At 34.5% G+C, this 15282-nt stretch overlaps 1 protein-coding gene across 18 annotated transcripts in view; it reads right to left on the bottom strand.

Moving 5' to 3' along the window:
• The window catches only part of CRPPA (CDP-L-ribitol pyrophosphorylase A), a 156132-nt gene that overhangs the window by 115128 nt on the left and 25722 nt on the right, over positions 1-15282 (bottom strand). For all 18 annotated transcript variants that reach the window (XR_015277626.1, XR_015277623.1, XR_015277625.1 and 15 more), the window contains exon 4: positions 1842-1946. Coding sequence is in view for 6 of the 18 variants with exons in the window: in XM_086855329.1 (XP_086711455.1) it covers positions 1842-1946 (105 nt within the window). In the remaining 12 variants the exon portion in view is untranslated. The remainder of the gene's footprint in view (positions 1-1841; positions 1947-15282) is intronic.

Raw genomic sequence — 15282 nt, 5'->3', positions numbered from 1 at the left:
AAAATAATCTGTTGCTTTTTAGAAACAATGAGGATTTTGTACTCTTTCAACATTGTCTATAAATCTGTCCTGATTTTTAAAAAGTGTTATTATACTGAATTTTTTAACTACAATACACACACATATATCAGAGTACAACAAATACATTCTGTTAGTTGATTTTACATTTCAAGAGAATATTGCCCCAGAATATTTAAGAAAATTTTACTACCAAGGTATCAAATACAGAGAAACTGAAAATCTGGTGTTGCCAGAGAATTTTTTTCTTTTTAGTGTCATCCTGATCCCAAATATCCTACAAATAGCTATATAAGAACTATCTTTAGAACAGAACTTATAAATATTTATAACACTGAAGTAATTTGAATTACTTGGTTATTTTCACTACAAAGAATGATTTTAACTTTGTCATTTGTTTCCAGAAAATAAACAAAATATCTCCTGCTTTAGCTCCAACAACAACTTTGAAATGTTACTTTTCCTAATGTACAAGTGCTCAGGTATAATAATTAGTGTTAATTCAAGAACATAATATATAAACACACACAACCTTTTCCCACAGCTCTGAGTCATTTAATGTTATGTAGGTTGTGCACCTCATGCATAAGCTGAATTCTTACGAGTATCTTATCTGTTCTTTAAAGATTCAAGGTCCACATAGGATGAAACTGGTTTTTAATACTCAAACTTTAGAAAATGTAAATTTACTGCAGTCCTTCTTTTACAAATCCTCTGAAACCTCAACTGAACAACAATTATTTATTTCAGTTCTTATTTATCTGGATGGAATATCTTTTTGCTTTATGCTGAAAAATAAGACTGGAGCCATTGAGACAACATCAGTTCTTGGCATACAATATGAAATATGTATGACATTATCTGTGCCTCAGAAGACTAAATAGGAAAACAGACCATAGACTGTTTCAGAAAAACTGTATGTTCCCAACAAGATATCAAAAGAAGTTCTGTATGCAACCAATGCACAAGTAAATTTTGCTGTTAAATTGGCACAAGTTAAGGAAATTGCCTTTCTTTGTGATATTTATAATTATTCCAATAGAAATAATGTCTCATTGCAGGAAATTTACTGTCAAAGACAGATGCAGTGATTTGAGCTGCATCCAGATCCTTCAATATGGTAAATAAAATAAAATATAAAAAAAAATCTAAAGTGTTTGACACAACAGCTACTAAAAACAAATAATGTCTCACCATCCAAAAAAGTTATATGTGGTACTTTGAAGTAGAAGGGACATATACTTTGGCCCCTGTACACACAGCTGCTTTGCAAGTCATCAGGAACCTACTAGATTACCAGACAAGATAAATTACGTTTTAAAAAAATTAAAATATTATTTTAAGAGGTCTTAAATATTACAGTGTTACTGAATGTAATGAACTACTCTAAAAATCAACTTGTTGATAGCCAGGTATTTGGCATCAGAAAAAATAAGTGATGTCCTTATAGGAAAAGAGGAAGAAAACAGACAAAAGAGATAGAAATAGTAGGAGAAAGGTCATATCATAAAAGAGAATTCTTCATTTTGCAGATTACACATTTATAGTTTTCCAGATTCTGAGGACATTCAAATACCTACATGTTTTTCCTATTTACAGGAAAATTTTGTCTTTATTGATTACCTCAAGTATTATCTGCCCAAGTCTCTCTACAACGAGCTCTAGAAAGAGCTCAGACAAAACCAATTCTGAAAAATGAAATAGAAAAGCATAAATTACAATTGAAAATATATCTGAATTTTTATGGTAATACACAAATTTTATTAATTTTAAATTATATATATATATATATATATAAAACTAGGTATTATTATTGTCTTTACCTTCCAAAGGTCAGCTGTTCCTTCAACAAGTTTGGCATTTGTTTTACAGTATTTCAGAGCCAGATGCAAACATTCTGTTCCATAATCCAGGTCATAGTCAGTACACTGTAGTAATTAAAAAAGAAAAAAATATCCTAAATTAGTCTTAGGTACTTCTAAGCAATAGCACATTTCCTTTCATTAATTAAACCTTACATCTCAACAGTCCTATCCACACTAATACATCTGTATTATGCACATAGGTTCAGCATGGATCAGAAATAAAACAGTTCCAAGCAGCTTATGCCAAATTGTGGCTATTCAGCAAAGTCCTATAGAAGTAAATAAAAACTTTATAAGCACAGATGAATTAAGTTAGATGCTGCAAGAATCTTGCTAAACTTTTACACTGTTAAATGCATTAGTGAGAAGTTACATGTATAAAAAATTCTTGATGGAGTTGACATGCCTCACCAATAGACACCACTGACTTTCCAGTGACCAACCTTCAGAGTACCAGAACAATTTAACAGATGTGGAAACATGACTTTTCAAATGCTGTTTTGGTTATTGCAGAATCAAAAAGCAGATGGTAGTAACTAGGAACCTCAGTATCCCTCTTGATTCCCTCCATCTTTTTCTTCACTTATCTGCACAGAAAATAGCCGTCTCATGCTGTTCCATGATCCTTACAGATTTAAAAAAATAACAAAACCAAAAAAAACCCCACAACAAACAAAGGTTTATCTACCTTTTAGTCATCTAGAAAAGATATATTCTCTGGACACACCCTTTCCAAGCAGTTTGACTTCCTATTGATACTGATTGTAAGAACCTCATTAATGAAAAACTGAGTAAGGAGAAGAATCTTCTGAGCCAAAACATAGTTAGCAAAGCAGTAACTGGGAGCTTATCAGTCAGGACATCCTCAAGATGAATTAGCCTACCTAAGATAAGAAAGCTCTGTTCTATTTTCATATTGCTAAATTAACAGTCCATCCAGAAACATAAATTCCATGTAACAAGGATAACTTAAGATAGCATCTTTTATTTAAAAAAGAGGCATTTGAGAAGATTACAGGCTGGCTACCACACTATCCAGTCTCTATTTCAGAGTGAATTATCAACAATAAGTAAGAAAGAACAAGGCAATGGTATGTTCTTACTTTCCCAGAATGCTCCCTTTGCCTCATATAAAGCTATTATTCTGGCTTCAGAAATCCCTATAATAAAAAGTCCCTGAGGGACATACTCAACCAGAAGTAACTGCCTTAACAGCACTCAGTGAATTACAGGAATCCTAAATTCACCCAATTATTTTTTTGACTAGCAGTATTTTTTTAACAACTGCAGCAGGGAGTATCTCATCCATCACTCTTTTCATCTCATGCTCTGTTATTCTGACACAAAAAACACCTTCTCAATCCTTCAAAATTGCTCCACCACATCTCTTCTTACATCTTTCCACAGATAAAGAGATCAATATCTATTCAGTCATTTCATGTGTGGAAACTACTTAAAAACTTTGATCAACCCTTTTGCCCTCCATTTATCTACACTTATCTAGGAATTTTATCATATTTTTCTACAAACCTTCTCTGTTAGCACTCATCTTTACTACACAGAAAAATAATGGGTACCTCCACTTTCTGTTCCAAACTTTTTATGAACAAGATAACTGCACAGGTCTCAGTACAAACTATCATGAAACTCCAGTGGTAATTTACTGCAATGAAAATTGGTCATGCACTTGACCTTGTTTATCTTCTAACAAATAATCTACTCTGGTAAGTCCTTTCTCTTTTCCCAAATCTTTAAGTTTCCTTCAAGGGTCTTCAGCAAAAGCTTTTGTAGAACATCTTATTAATGTACTTAAGTTGTTATCACCTCAATCAACCTCAAACAAGATGCCAATGAAATCCTTAAAGAATGACAATTAGCTCTGCAATACATAAGCTTTCCTTTACAAACAACTCTACTATTTGGTGTCAAATTTAACCATGTGTCTACAAATTCATGTTTCAAAGATAATTATATTAGCTCAGTAATTTCCAGTCCCCTCCAATTTGAGAAATCAAAATTGTCAAGCATGTAAAAATTTTAGTGGATTAAAGAACCAAAAGAGAGTACTGCAATACAACCTGCCTTTCTTTTTATTAAGTTCCTGAGGAAGTTGATTAAAACAGATAAAGAAAATTTTTAGCTTCTATTCTTGTTTTATAATATGTCACTGAAATTCAAGGAATCCATTCGCATTACACTCCTGAACTGCAATACTCATAAGCACAGACATCCTAGAAAAAAAGCATAATTTATATTATTTAAATTGGTAAATTCTGCCATAATAGTTTGTCAGCCAACTTAGAAAAGCAGTTTAAATGTTATTGTCCTTTACAGTTTTTTAGTTTGTGTTACAAAACAAAATGGATACAAGAACTTAAAGGGATTTCAAAATAACACTTTAGAACATTTTCAAATTAGGCAGAAATTTAAATAAACAGGATACAAAAAAAGGTCAATAGAAAAGATAAAGGAATAGGGAACTCTTATCTCCAAAATACATAAAAATGCAGCAGTCTCAGAAGTAAAGAAGTACAGAGATAAAGTGCCAGTAAAACCAGAAATGGCCTAGTAACTTTCGATTCCCAATATTTATTACCAAAATGTTTCCTTCTTTCACTTTGTTTTTCAGGAAAATTTTCTGGTAAAACACAAATTATTTTCCACTAATGTGAATAACATACAAATTTAAAAAAAAATAGTGTTGTTTTTGTTGTTGTTTTTGGTTGGGTTTTGTTGGGTTTTTTGCTTCAGAATGGAAGAGAGAATTTCAGAAATAAATTAAGCTATGAAAGAATTTACTTTGAAATAAAATTAGGTAACATTTTAAAGTAGAGAATAATTAATACAACTAGTACAAAACTAAGCAATTCCAACTTTTTAGCAAGGTATTAATCACAGATGATCAGTAGGGAGTGGAGAAGTTCCATAAATGAGCTAAGGCATCTTGAGCATATTGCTTGTTGCAAGGGATGAAATATGACACAAAGCAAAGTAATAATTAAAACCATATTTCACTAACACTTGTATATCATGACATTTACCACTCTAATTATCCATAATTGTTTCAACCTAAACATATTGTCAGAGTGTACTGTTCTCCAAGTCTGATACACTGATGTCAGAGGAGAACAATGAAATGAAGTAGCAGCACAAGGCCAGCTGTTTATATACCATCTCATGCTAAACATCTTCACATGTGAAATTTTAAATCTGTATTTAAAGTACAGAATTCAACAGCTTCTATATATATTGCCCTAAGAAATCCAGTTAACAAATTAAGCATTATTAGAGAGCACGTATAAAAAAGGTCCTGCATCAGGCACAGCATCGCCAGCCAAGGTCAAGGGCAGGGATTGTCCCTCTCTGCTCTGTGCTGGGGTGGCCCCACGTCAAGTTCTGGGGGCAGTGTTAGGGAGCCTCAATATAAAAAAGACACTAAACTATTAGAGTGTCCAAAAGTGGGCAACAAAGATGCTAAAGAGCCTTGAGGGGAAGCCATATACACAATGTCTGAGGTCACTTGGTCTGTTCAGCCTGGAGGAGACTGAAGGGAGATCTCATTGCAATTACAACTTCCTTACATGAGGAAGCAGAGGGGCAGACTGATCTCTTCTCTTTGGTGGTCCATGACAGGACCTGAGGGAATGGCCTAATATTGTATCAGTGGAGGTTTAGCTTGGATATTAGGAAGCAGTTCTCCATCCAGAGGGAAGGAGCAGGCTCCCCAAGGAAGTGATCGAGCACCAAGCCTCGCAGAGTTCAAGAAACATTTGGACAATGCTCTTAGGTGGTGGGACTACTGGGGATGTCCTCTGCAGGACAAGGAGTTGGATTCAGTGATCCTTATGGTCCCTTCCAACTCAGGATATTCTATGATTCTACAAAAATTCCAGAATATTTGTGAAGAAAATTCTTACTGACCCAGGTATACAACCATTCTCATCCTAAGTCTTCTGTATGTAATTCAGTGTACATCTAGATTAAATTTACAATACAAAAATATGTTTAAAATTCCTACTCTTTCTAAAGCCCCTTTATTACTGAAAGCCTTTTTAACATAAGTTTGACAGTGTACAGTTAACTGAACTTGACATACACACATAGCTTTGTGAAACAATAGACATAGTTTAAGTTTCAGACCACAGATTTGAAATGATGGAAACAGCTGGAAATACTGGCACAAAACATATCCACAAAAGAAGGAAAACATAATAGTTTAGCTCTTTAAATGACACAGAAGTGAATATGTTACTTAAAAATGCTTCTGTACTGCTGAATATTCAAAGGCATTCTAATAGGTAGTTTTGGGGACTCTTTTCTGTGGGTGTCTTTTTTTGCTTGTTCTCCAAGAGTGGATGTTTGAATAAAGTGCTTGAATAAAGAGTGGAATGAGGTACAGATTTTAGCATTACACAAAGTCTTCCTCCTCTTTCCCCCAAATTAGTCTGAAAACATATTGAAAAATAGTACTACTTCCTAAAATGTAAGGTTCCTTGTACGTAAACATAGAATAAGAGGTTAGAGAAAAGAGCACCTATGCAGCCTGTGTCTTCCTGGTATTTACTAATAGTCCATATGTTTACTTATTTCCAGTACAATACTTTGAACACTAATTTACTGTACCTATACATGGGAACTGGTAACCATACAACAGAACCAGCACAGATAAAAAAAGGTTCAATACTGTTATTTTCTTATTTTTTCATCATTCCTCAGTTTATAATGATACAAAATAATATTCTTTTATGCATTAACTGAAAGAAAATTTTCAGAGATGCTCCTTTACACATGTACCTTTAAAGCCTGTGTGGAGAGCCAACATTTACACTTCTCTAACCCTTGAATGGGTAATCTTCAGCACTTTTTCCAGTGTCAGCAGTGTCTCCATTTTGTTCTCCCATGTAAATCCACTCAGTAACAATATCAGAACACTTGTACTTAAAATGCATAACTAATCAACAATAGCAGAGCTTTAGGGCTTTTCCAGATCCTGGAAAACCAAGTTTCCACTGCTGAAGTGCCAGAGTGTATCATGAACATTCATCATCAGGAACATTTTATTGACTTAAGAAAAGAAGTAGACACAAGCTCTCACTGAACCTGAATTGGCCTATTTTTATCATATTTTATAAAGATTTTTTGCTACACTCATTAACACTGAAACAAAAAAAATGCTGAATCCAACAGTGGATTTGCAGCAAGCACTCAGCCTACATCAATATGCCACAACTAAATGAGAGACAGCAGAAGCAGCAAATAGAAGGAGGAAACGTGAATGAGGAAACACTGAGATAACGTAAAACCAGCTTATCTCATCTCTGAAACTATTTTTACTGTAGTTAATTATTAAGACTGCTGTGACATATATCCAGATGCAGCAGTAGTGAAGAGAAGAGCATTTTAATCCCTAACAGAATTAAGCAAGCCTGTTTTTATACAGATCTGTATCCATATCCCAACACCTTTCAATGCAGTAACTGCAAGTGCCTCTTCCTTATATGCCATGATCTCCTGGCAATCTATCATTAGACCCCTGAACACTTCCTGATTTGTCATTTGAATATTTTGGTTCATGTTGCTTCCAAGTACACTAAATACTCATATTTTAGTTACAACATGAAGAAATAAGAAAATGATAATATTCTATGTGACAAGAGTAGTAGTCAAAACACTGTGTTAGGACTCATTGTTTGCACTTTTTAAATTATCATGCAAATTGGAAAAATGCTTGGGAAAGAGTTATTTGGACAAGACAGAGACATTTTGCCCTAATGTAGAAAAATTTTGCCCTAATGTAGAAAATAAAGATTATTTAGGTTATTCTAAGAAAATCTGAAGAAGTAATTGTTCACATTCTCCCAATAAAGATTTCTAAATACATTGCAACATAAAATTAAGAAACCAAGAGACAATTTAATCGAGTTTGTAAGCAGAGGTGAGCCAAATTCAGGCCAAGCTAAAATGAATTTTTAATTATTTTTTTTTTAACACGTAAGATTATTCACTCTTGAAACAATTTACTTCAGAAAAATCACCTCTTGAATTATGCAAGAATATAAATTGCCCTTTTCCTTGCCTTTCAATAAACCAAACTGCCAATAACAAGAGATTAAAACCTCTAGCTTCACTACCTTGTCTTCTTTGTTACTCAGAACAAGCAACAGATGACAATTTAGGTGGGTGGTCTCCCATATGCAGGATACCCGGACCCTCACTCGGTATTCAGCATTTTCTGAGCCTGTGCTGAACAGGTGATTCTCATGGATACAGGACACTTACCAGGGTAAATCCAGTAACACAACAGTATTCTCATAATCCAATCTAACTTCCAACTTGAATATTTGCACTGTGTCTCCTTAACATACACCTTCCAAATTATATCTGATGACAAAATGCCTTTTCACTGCCATAGAGATGCCAAACTTCATCCATGGAGTGGAAGCTTTGCACCACTGCAGCAAACAGTTCCAAGAGCTAATATGTGAATTTGCAAAGTTCTTTGAGATGCTACATGATGAGGAGTGACATAAAATGGAAGTAATTATCCCATTAGCAAAAAGCCTTTTTTTCTTGTGCAAGGCATTTGAATTTCTCCAAACATTCTTGTGGCAGAATTTAATTAGGGCAAGGTGGGGATTCAGACAATATCCTGGCTCTACCATTGTGCCAATGAACTAATCAAGTACAGAGCTATCTAAACTAGCGCAGTTTTCTCCAGACCACCAATCTAGCTTCACTTTTTGAATAAAAGAAAGCACTACTGACAAAATTTCTTTTAGCATATTTACCCTGAAAAGTATTCTTTAGAATTGGGTAGGCTTTAAGGATAGGAAAAATTATTCATTCCTCTCTGCTCCTCAGGGCAAAGTTATCAGGGTAAAAAGATGCCAATGAAATAAGATCTCTTTGGAAAATGTCTCAGAGCTACAACCTGCAGACTATATAAATTAGGATATTCATTTAGGTGAGGCTGACAACCCTGTAGTTAAACAACAGTCTGCATGCATCAGCCTGACAATGAATGGAGAAAGGCAGAACCTCTGCAAAACTGCATTATTAAAAAATAAGCGCCGTAGCAATTTTGCATCAAAACAAGAAAAAATTACCAGCTTTCAATGTGCATTAAATGTAACAGAATTCAGGTTCTATTGAAGTTCCAAGTCTTTTAAACGTAACTAAAACAAGTCATAAAATTATAGCTGAAACAGACCACAACAATGAAAGGGTTATTATTAATAATGTGAAATTTCTCATTTAAGAAGAAATAGATTTTTTTCTGACATTTAGGAGTACACAGTTTTCCTTGCCAAATCATCATATCTAAAATCCTAATGACCTACGAACAAATCAGAAAGGCTTCCTTTTGTTATTTCATGTGCTTAGGTTGTACATGGAAAAAGTCACAGATATTTGCCATGTTCATACAAGTACTACACAGATTACTAAAATTAGGGCTAGGAATTTCAAAAAACTATTCAGCTGAGTATCCAGCTTACTTGGACCAACCAAGTAGGTGGTTACACTAATTAACTGTTATATAGGCAGATGGAAGAATGCTGCCTTTAGGACTCCATACAAAGAACATTGGTTTGTAGTACTATCTTCATACAAATCATACTACAACATTAATATTAGTCTAGCCAGCTCTTGCCTAATTCATTAATCACTTCTTGATTCAGTATTTCAGAATACCTTTAATGAGAAGGAAGAAAACATATAGACACAAACTGGAATGCAGAATTAGGACAAATACAATAATGATGTTACATGGCATATATTTATAAGACCAGAATATATAACTAGAAACTACAAAAGTAAAGTGGGCGACCAGAGCATGGGGGTCTGGAAAAGGAAGTGGACCTACATATGCACATACAGAGCATACAGAAACTGCAAAATCCATTTGAATAAGAATGAGGTTAAATGATCATCCTTACAACAATATACTTAATAATAAGACTCCTGACGCTTTTTTAAAAAGACAAAGGTCAAGAAACAACCCAGTACAACTTATGATAAAACCCATATATTCTATATGCTATTTGTCATATGTTTAAAACAATGGTGATCTCTTTTTCAGTGCTTTTATACTACAAAAATGAACAACTCTGGCCTACATAACTAATTCATGATGGAATAGAATCAGAAAAAAAAATTACCCCCAAGTGAATGCTTAGAGGAGATAAAATATTAAGTTGGTCAACCTTAGTGACAACTTACATGCCTTGAAATACACAAAGTTTCTTGTTTGATGAATGTTAAAATAAAGGTTGAGGTGCCTTGAAGATTCAGATATCTTGTCTTGGCAAGGGCATGAGCAATGTTTTTTTCAGGATTCCAGCACTAGAATTAAATCACTTATATCTTGATCCTTCAGTCCTTTTTCAGAATCTGACCCTTTCTCCCAAAGTTGCCAAGGTTTTAGTCAACAATTTGTCTACTACCGTTCATCTAATCACTTGTTGCTCCTGGTAATAATCATTTGACAGACATTGATGTTTTTAACAAAGAATGAAGCCACAGGAAAATCCCCAAATCAGTCTAGACATTTTGCCTCGAAGGACTTTGCCTGACCTATGCCAACATATTGCTAAATTCCTACAGCTGACTCCACTCCTCTGCTACAGAGGATATTAAAATGCTTCACACATGTTTGAAAAAGAATCCCAGTAATGTTGTGCCCTTTCAAAAAGTACTTTAGAAGTTTACAAAATCCACATGGAATACAGTCCCTATTATTTACATACAGAAAAGACAATACTTTGAGCAAATACTTTTACAATGGCCCTAACAATAGCCAACTTCCTTTCTCACTCTGGAAAAATCTTCCCTGGACATTTCCAGAGGTTTGTTAGAGGAGAACCATTTTGGGATTTCCTTTTCTTCTACTAATGACCAGGTTAGACAGTTCACAGACTTTATCTTCTCCCCATCTCCACCCAATCTGTGGACATCTTGCAATGATTTTTTTGGGGAGTGGAAGAACATCTGCCTCCCAGAATTCAGCATCAAAGTATTTGCATGATTCTCTTTGACACACTATTGTTTTGTATCTTGTCATTACTAAGTTTATATATAGCCATTCCCTCCTATGCAGGCTGATGCTGTAATGGCCCATAAATAAACGTTATACTCAAGGAGTGGTTAATGTTGGCTATGAACAGATACACTAATATAGTGTAGTCCTAAAATGTACTAATTTCTATATATTTTCTACACAGATTAGACAGAATCCCTAAGATCAGTCTGATCTGGGTGGATATCTGTAAGGAGGTTATAGACATGAATCAGAGAAATATCTCTAAACATGTTGAAGCTCATTCTTCAATGAGTATTCCTGCTTCCTGTTCCTATTTTTTTTTTTTTTTACTTCAGCTTCATTGTTCTCATTAGCTAAATATAAACTTCTATACTCTGCAAAAGGTCTACTATCAATAGATGATTGAAATAACTATATAAGTAATACAAACACCCTACCCTCCCCAAAAAGTGTGCAGTTCTTACAGCAAATTTCCACAAGTACAAATCTTGAGGAAAATTGTAGGATAATGCATAAATGATCATCAGAAAAAAAGTGTATTTTTTTAATAAGATTCTTAAAAAGCTATCCCTTAATTCTGAATTAGTGACCAGACTTTGCAATACTTCCTAAGTATGAAGGATTCCTGCAGAATAGCATCCTAACATGTCCTGCTCTTTTTTCAGGTGTTTATAACTATTACCTCTCTCAAGGTTCTCAGCTTCCCTGGCCTGGTGGCACTTGTGAGCAACTCTGGTATTCCCCACATTCAGGCTGACAACTCCTTAACCACTGCATCATCTTACCAGGGCCGTCTGTTTGCATATTTGACATAGAAGCTGGTCAGCATCCTCCACCTACCACTCCTCTTCTGCTTCCATTTCTGGTTGTTTCTCTTCCTGATCATGAAAAGGTAAAGCTTTTTAAATGTTCCTGCTACCTTTCTTGCTTTAGCAGATATATTTAAAGTGTCCAATGTTTTGAGTATTTCAGCATTTATATACTGTGGTTGTGTTACTTTGTACAGAACACGACGTGACACAACAAGATGCTTTGTGTTAAAGACAAAAAAAAAAAAATCTTAGAGATCTTTGTGCATTTTACAATATATCAAAAACAAGTATTACAGAAATCAGTCTCAGCCTATTCTGATTAAAGGAAAATTGTAGTCTACCTGACTTCCTGATACTCTAATTCTTTTAAAAGGTACTGCTCCAGGGAACACTTGACTTCTGGTAAGTGAAGTCTCCCCCACCCACCTCCTCCCAGGCTTGCAGGATCATACTTCACATTTGTTCCTATTTAAATTAAGAAGTGGAACAGAAACATAAAACTACCTTAAGCAAAAATGAACAAGTCTGGTCTAAGGAATCTGTCCATTATTTGCTATCTTTGGAAAGGGTGAATTTTCAATTAACACTTAAACTTTGCTAATTTTCCTTGGGATTGATAAAAACAGAAAAGCAACAGACATTTTTAAAGATAAGAAATTTGTTATTACATAACAAAATAAATAATATTTTTTTAAAAATTACATTGGCTGATTTTGTCCCAGGTAGTTCAGAATTGAAGTCATGGATTCTGCCATTTTTTCACAACTTTTCCAGTGGTTTTGCTAGTTGCATTTTTGATTTTAATTTTTTTTTAATTTGTCCATTTACTGTTGTTCATTACATTGTGCAGGAACTGAGAAGTCAAAAAATTATAATGTAACAGATCTAAGAGCAGTGATGCAACATCACATTTATCCCCTTACCAAATTTATACATCCTTTTACCTAAAATCCCAAGGAAAACCCCTGGCTAACATAAAACCTCCCACCTGCAAGATCCAGACACACACTACAAGTACAGCTCCATGTCACATTGCAGTTATTTACACTGGTCACTTGTCCACCCTGAGCCAGATACACACCATACAAACAAAAGTTGTAACTCTTAAAGATTTTATAAATCACATAAATTATACAAATTTGAAAGTTAATAGTTATGAAGTCAAAAGTCTTGACACCATAACAGTTAAATCAGAAAGTAACATATATCTGAACAAAGATCTGTTTGGAATACATGTTTTAGGCAACAGGGAAGATGTAAGACTGAAAACTAAATTAAATGCATCACAATTAAATGCAGGTGAACAATCTGGCTGAATTCCTCAAAATCTGTCCTGGATTTTTGATTTTTGTAAAGGGGATTCCCTGTAGTACACACACATTTTGCTATATTATTGTAAATCAATTTTGGTATTTGTACATAAAATTAATTAGAGGAGATTCAACAGGGCATGTATTTTTCCCCAAATCATTACTGTCTTTTTTCATTTGAGCAAGAAATGGAAAATTACTTTTACTTGGTAAAGATCATACTAATATATTTTTTCATATTTTAATAGTGTTAATACCTTACACCATTCTAATTCTAGATAAATTTAAAATAGCAATAAAAGGAAAAGGACCTCTAGTCAGCTCTGCCCAGACTGCAACCAGACAAGAAGAGAAAAAAGACTGCAGATAGCAAGCCTGTATGGGTCAGATAACTGACCTTTAACTGAATTTTGCAACTTTGTGGTCAATATATTTAGAGATCTTACACTCACAAACACATCTGGAAGTAAATACTCTAAACCTATCTACTCACATCAGACAGTGCATTTAAATAGAGATGGAGTTTAAAAGCACTATTCCACATTACCCACAGTGTAGCTGAAAAGCCTGTGTTACTCGAAGCACTAATTCAAATGGAGAGTTTCTTTCCAAGGAATGCATGTTTGACTGCTGTTTTTCCCCACACTACTGTTACATAAAGGTCACAACTGTATAAAATATCCAGGCATGGGATCATGATCCCAGGCAGGGTCAGCCAAAATGAATTCCATTTCCAGCTTCATGAATGGCTTGCAACATGAGTAACAAAATTATTTTCTCTTCCTTGTTCATTTGTACAATGATACTTACCATCACCAGGCTGTGGGAATTGATTATGAATATGTTAATATTTAGAACGTACCATAAGCTGCATCCATTCCTACAAAAATCTGTCCTACAGTAGCTTGACTAGGTTTTTCAGGACAACGATTATCTGTCTTTTTTTATTTGTTTGTACAGTTCCCAGAACAATAGGGTCTTAATCCTTGACTTGGACAGCTAGACACCATTGAAACATAAATAATTAGGAAACAATATGAGTTGAGAGATTTTAGCAAAGTGTTATACTTCCCAAGGGTCCAGGCACAGAGTATTAAAATGACCAGAATTTAGCCAAAGCAAAGGAAACTGGGGACAAGAAACCATAGCCTTGGTTGCTTCTAACAACTTTGGTGGCTTGTTCTTGAAAGAGCAGAAATACAAAAAGGAAGACTGATGGAACACATATGTGAGAAAAAACTCTATTCAGAGTAGAGTAGGAATTGTAAATATAGTTGTCTTTTGAGGGAGGCATTTAAAGCAAAAGCTTCTTATGTATTTGACAGCTCTACCGTATTTGAAAATTATAAGCAAACACAGTAGGAAAAGTACTGGGTTCTTCAGGGGATGGGGGATGAGGTGGTTGCAAGAAACAGCACATAAACATGCAATTTCCCAAAAGATTCAAGATACACATCGAAAAGGACTGTATAACCAACAGTAGCAGTTGTCTCTTGAGATGTGTTCTTATGCACATAGAGGCTGCATTTCTTAGGAGTATACCCACTGCATTCAAGGTAGAATCTCAGAAGTATCAGCTGTGTGTCATATACTAAGAACAATCCCCTGCTTCCTATCAGAAACAAAAAGGTTGAAGCCAGTCAAATCACTCGAGTAGCTCTTAATTTTGGATAGTTCTTCATCATCAGCATGTAATATCTTCAAGTATCAAGCATAAAGGATATGACATGGAATTTGTGCCAACATTTCTAAGGAAAACAATTACTGAACAATTAAATAACAGCTTCTTTATTGCCTGTCCTCACATTTTTCTGTTGTTAGTGACTTCTAAGCTTTGTACTCTCTGAAAGTGAGTATCAGAAACTTGGGCTTGTTTAGAATTGAAACACTGATGGGGAAGCATGACTGTCAGCATTAACATGAAAAATAATTCCTTCCAAGTGACAAATGAAGAAATGCTCTGCTTCCAGTCAGTCTGGAAGATACCTGGAGGACAGGCAATTTCCACAAGGTGATGAATGAAAAGGAAGTAGTGTTAAGAGGAAAGGCTGGAATGTTTCCAGCAAACTGTGAATGCAGGGTGGGGCAAATGAAAGCAGTCTTCAGGGCAAATTAAAGCAAAAGAGTCAGGGTTTAATACATTACCCACAGTTTTAATTTTCTTGAATAAAGTTTATTTCAAAGCACTATATCAGGAAAAAAATGAAAAATTACAATAGACACAAGTAAATATTATT

Source organism: Cyanistes caeruleus, chromosome 1, assembly GCF_971803275.1.
Source record: "Cyanistes caeruleus chromosome 1, bCyaCae1.hap1.1, whole genome shotgun sequence".
Taxonomy (NCBI): Eukaryota; Metazoa; Chordata; class Aves; order Passeriformes; family Paridae; genus Cyanistes; species Cyanistes caeruleus.
Note: the sequence above shows the minus strand (reverse complement) of the source record. Positions and strands in the feature narration are given on the sequence as shown.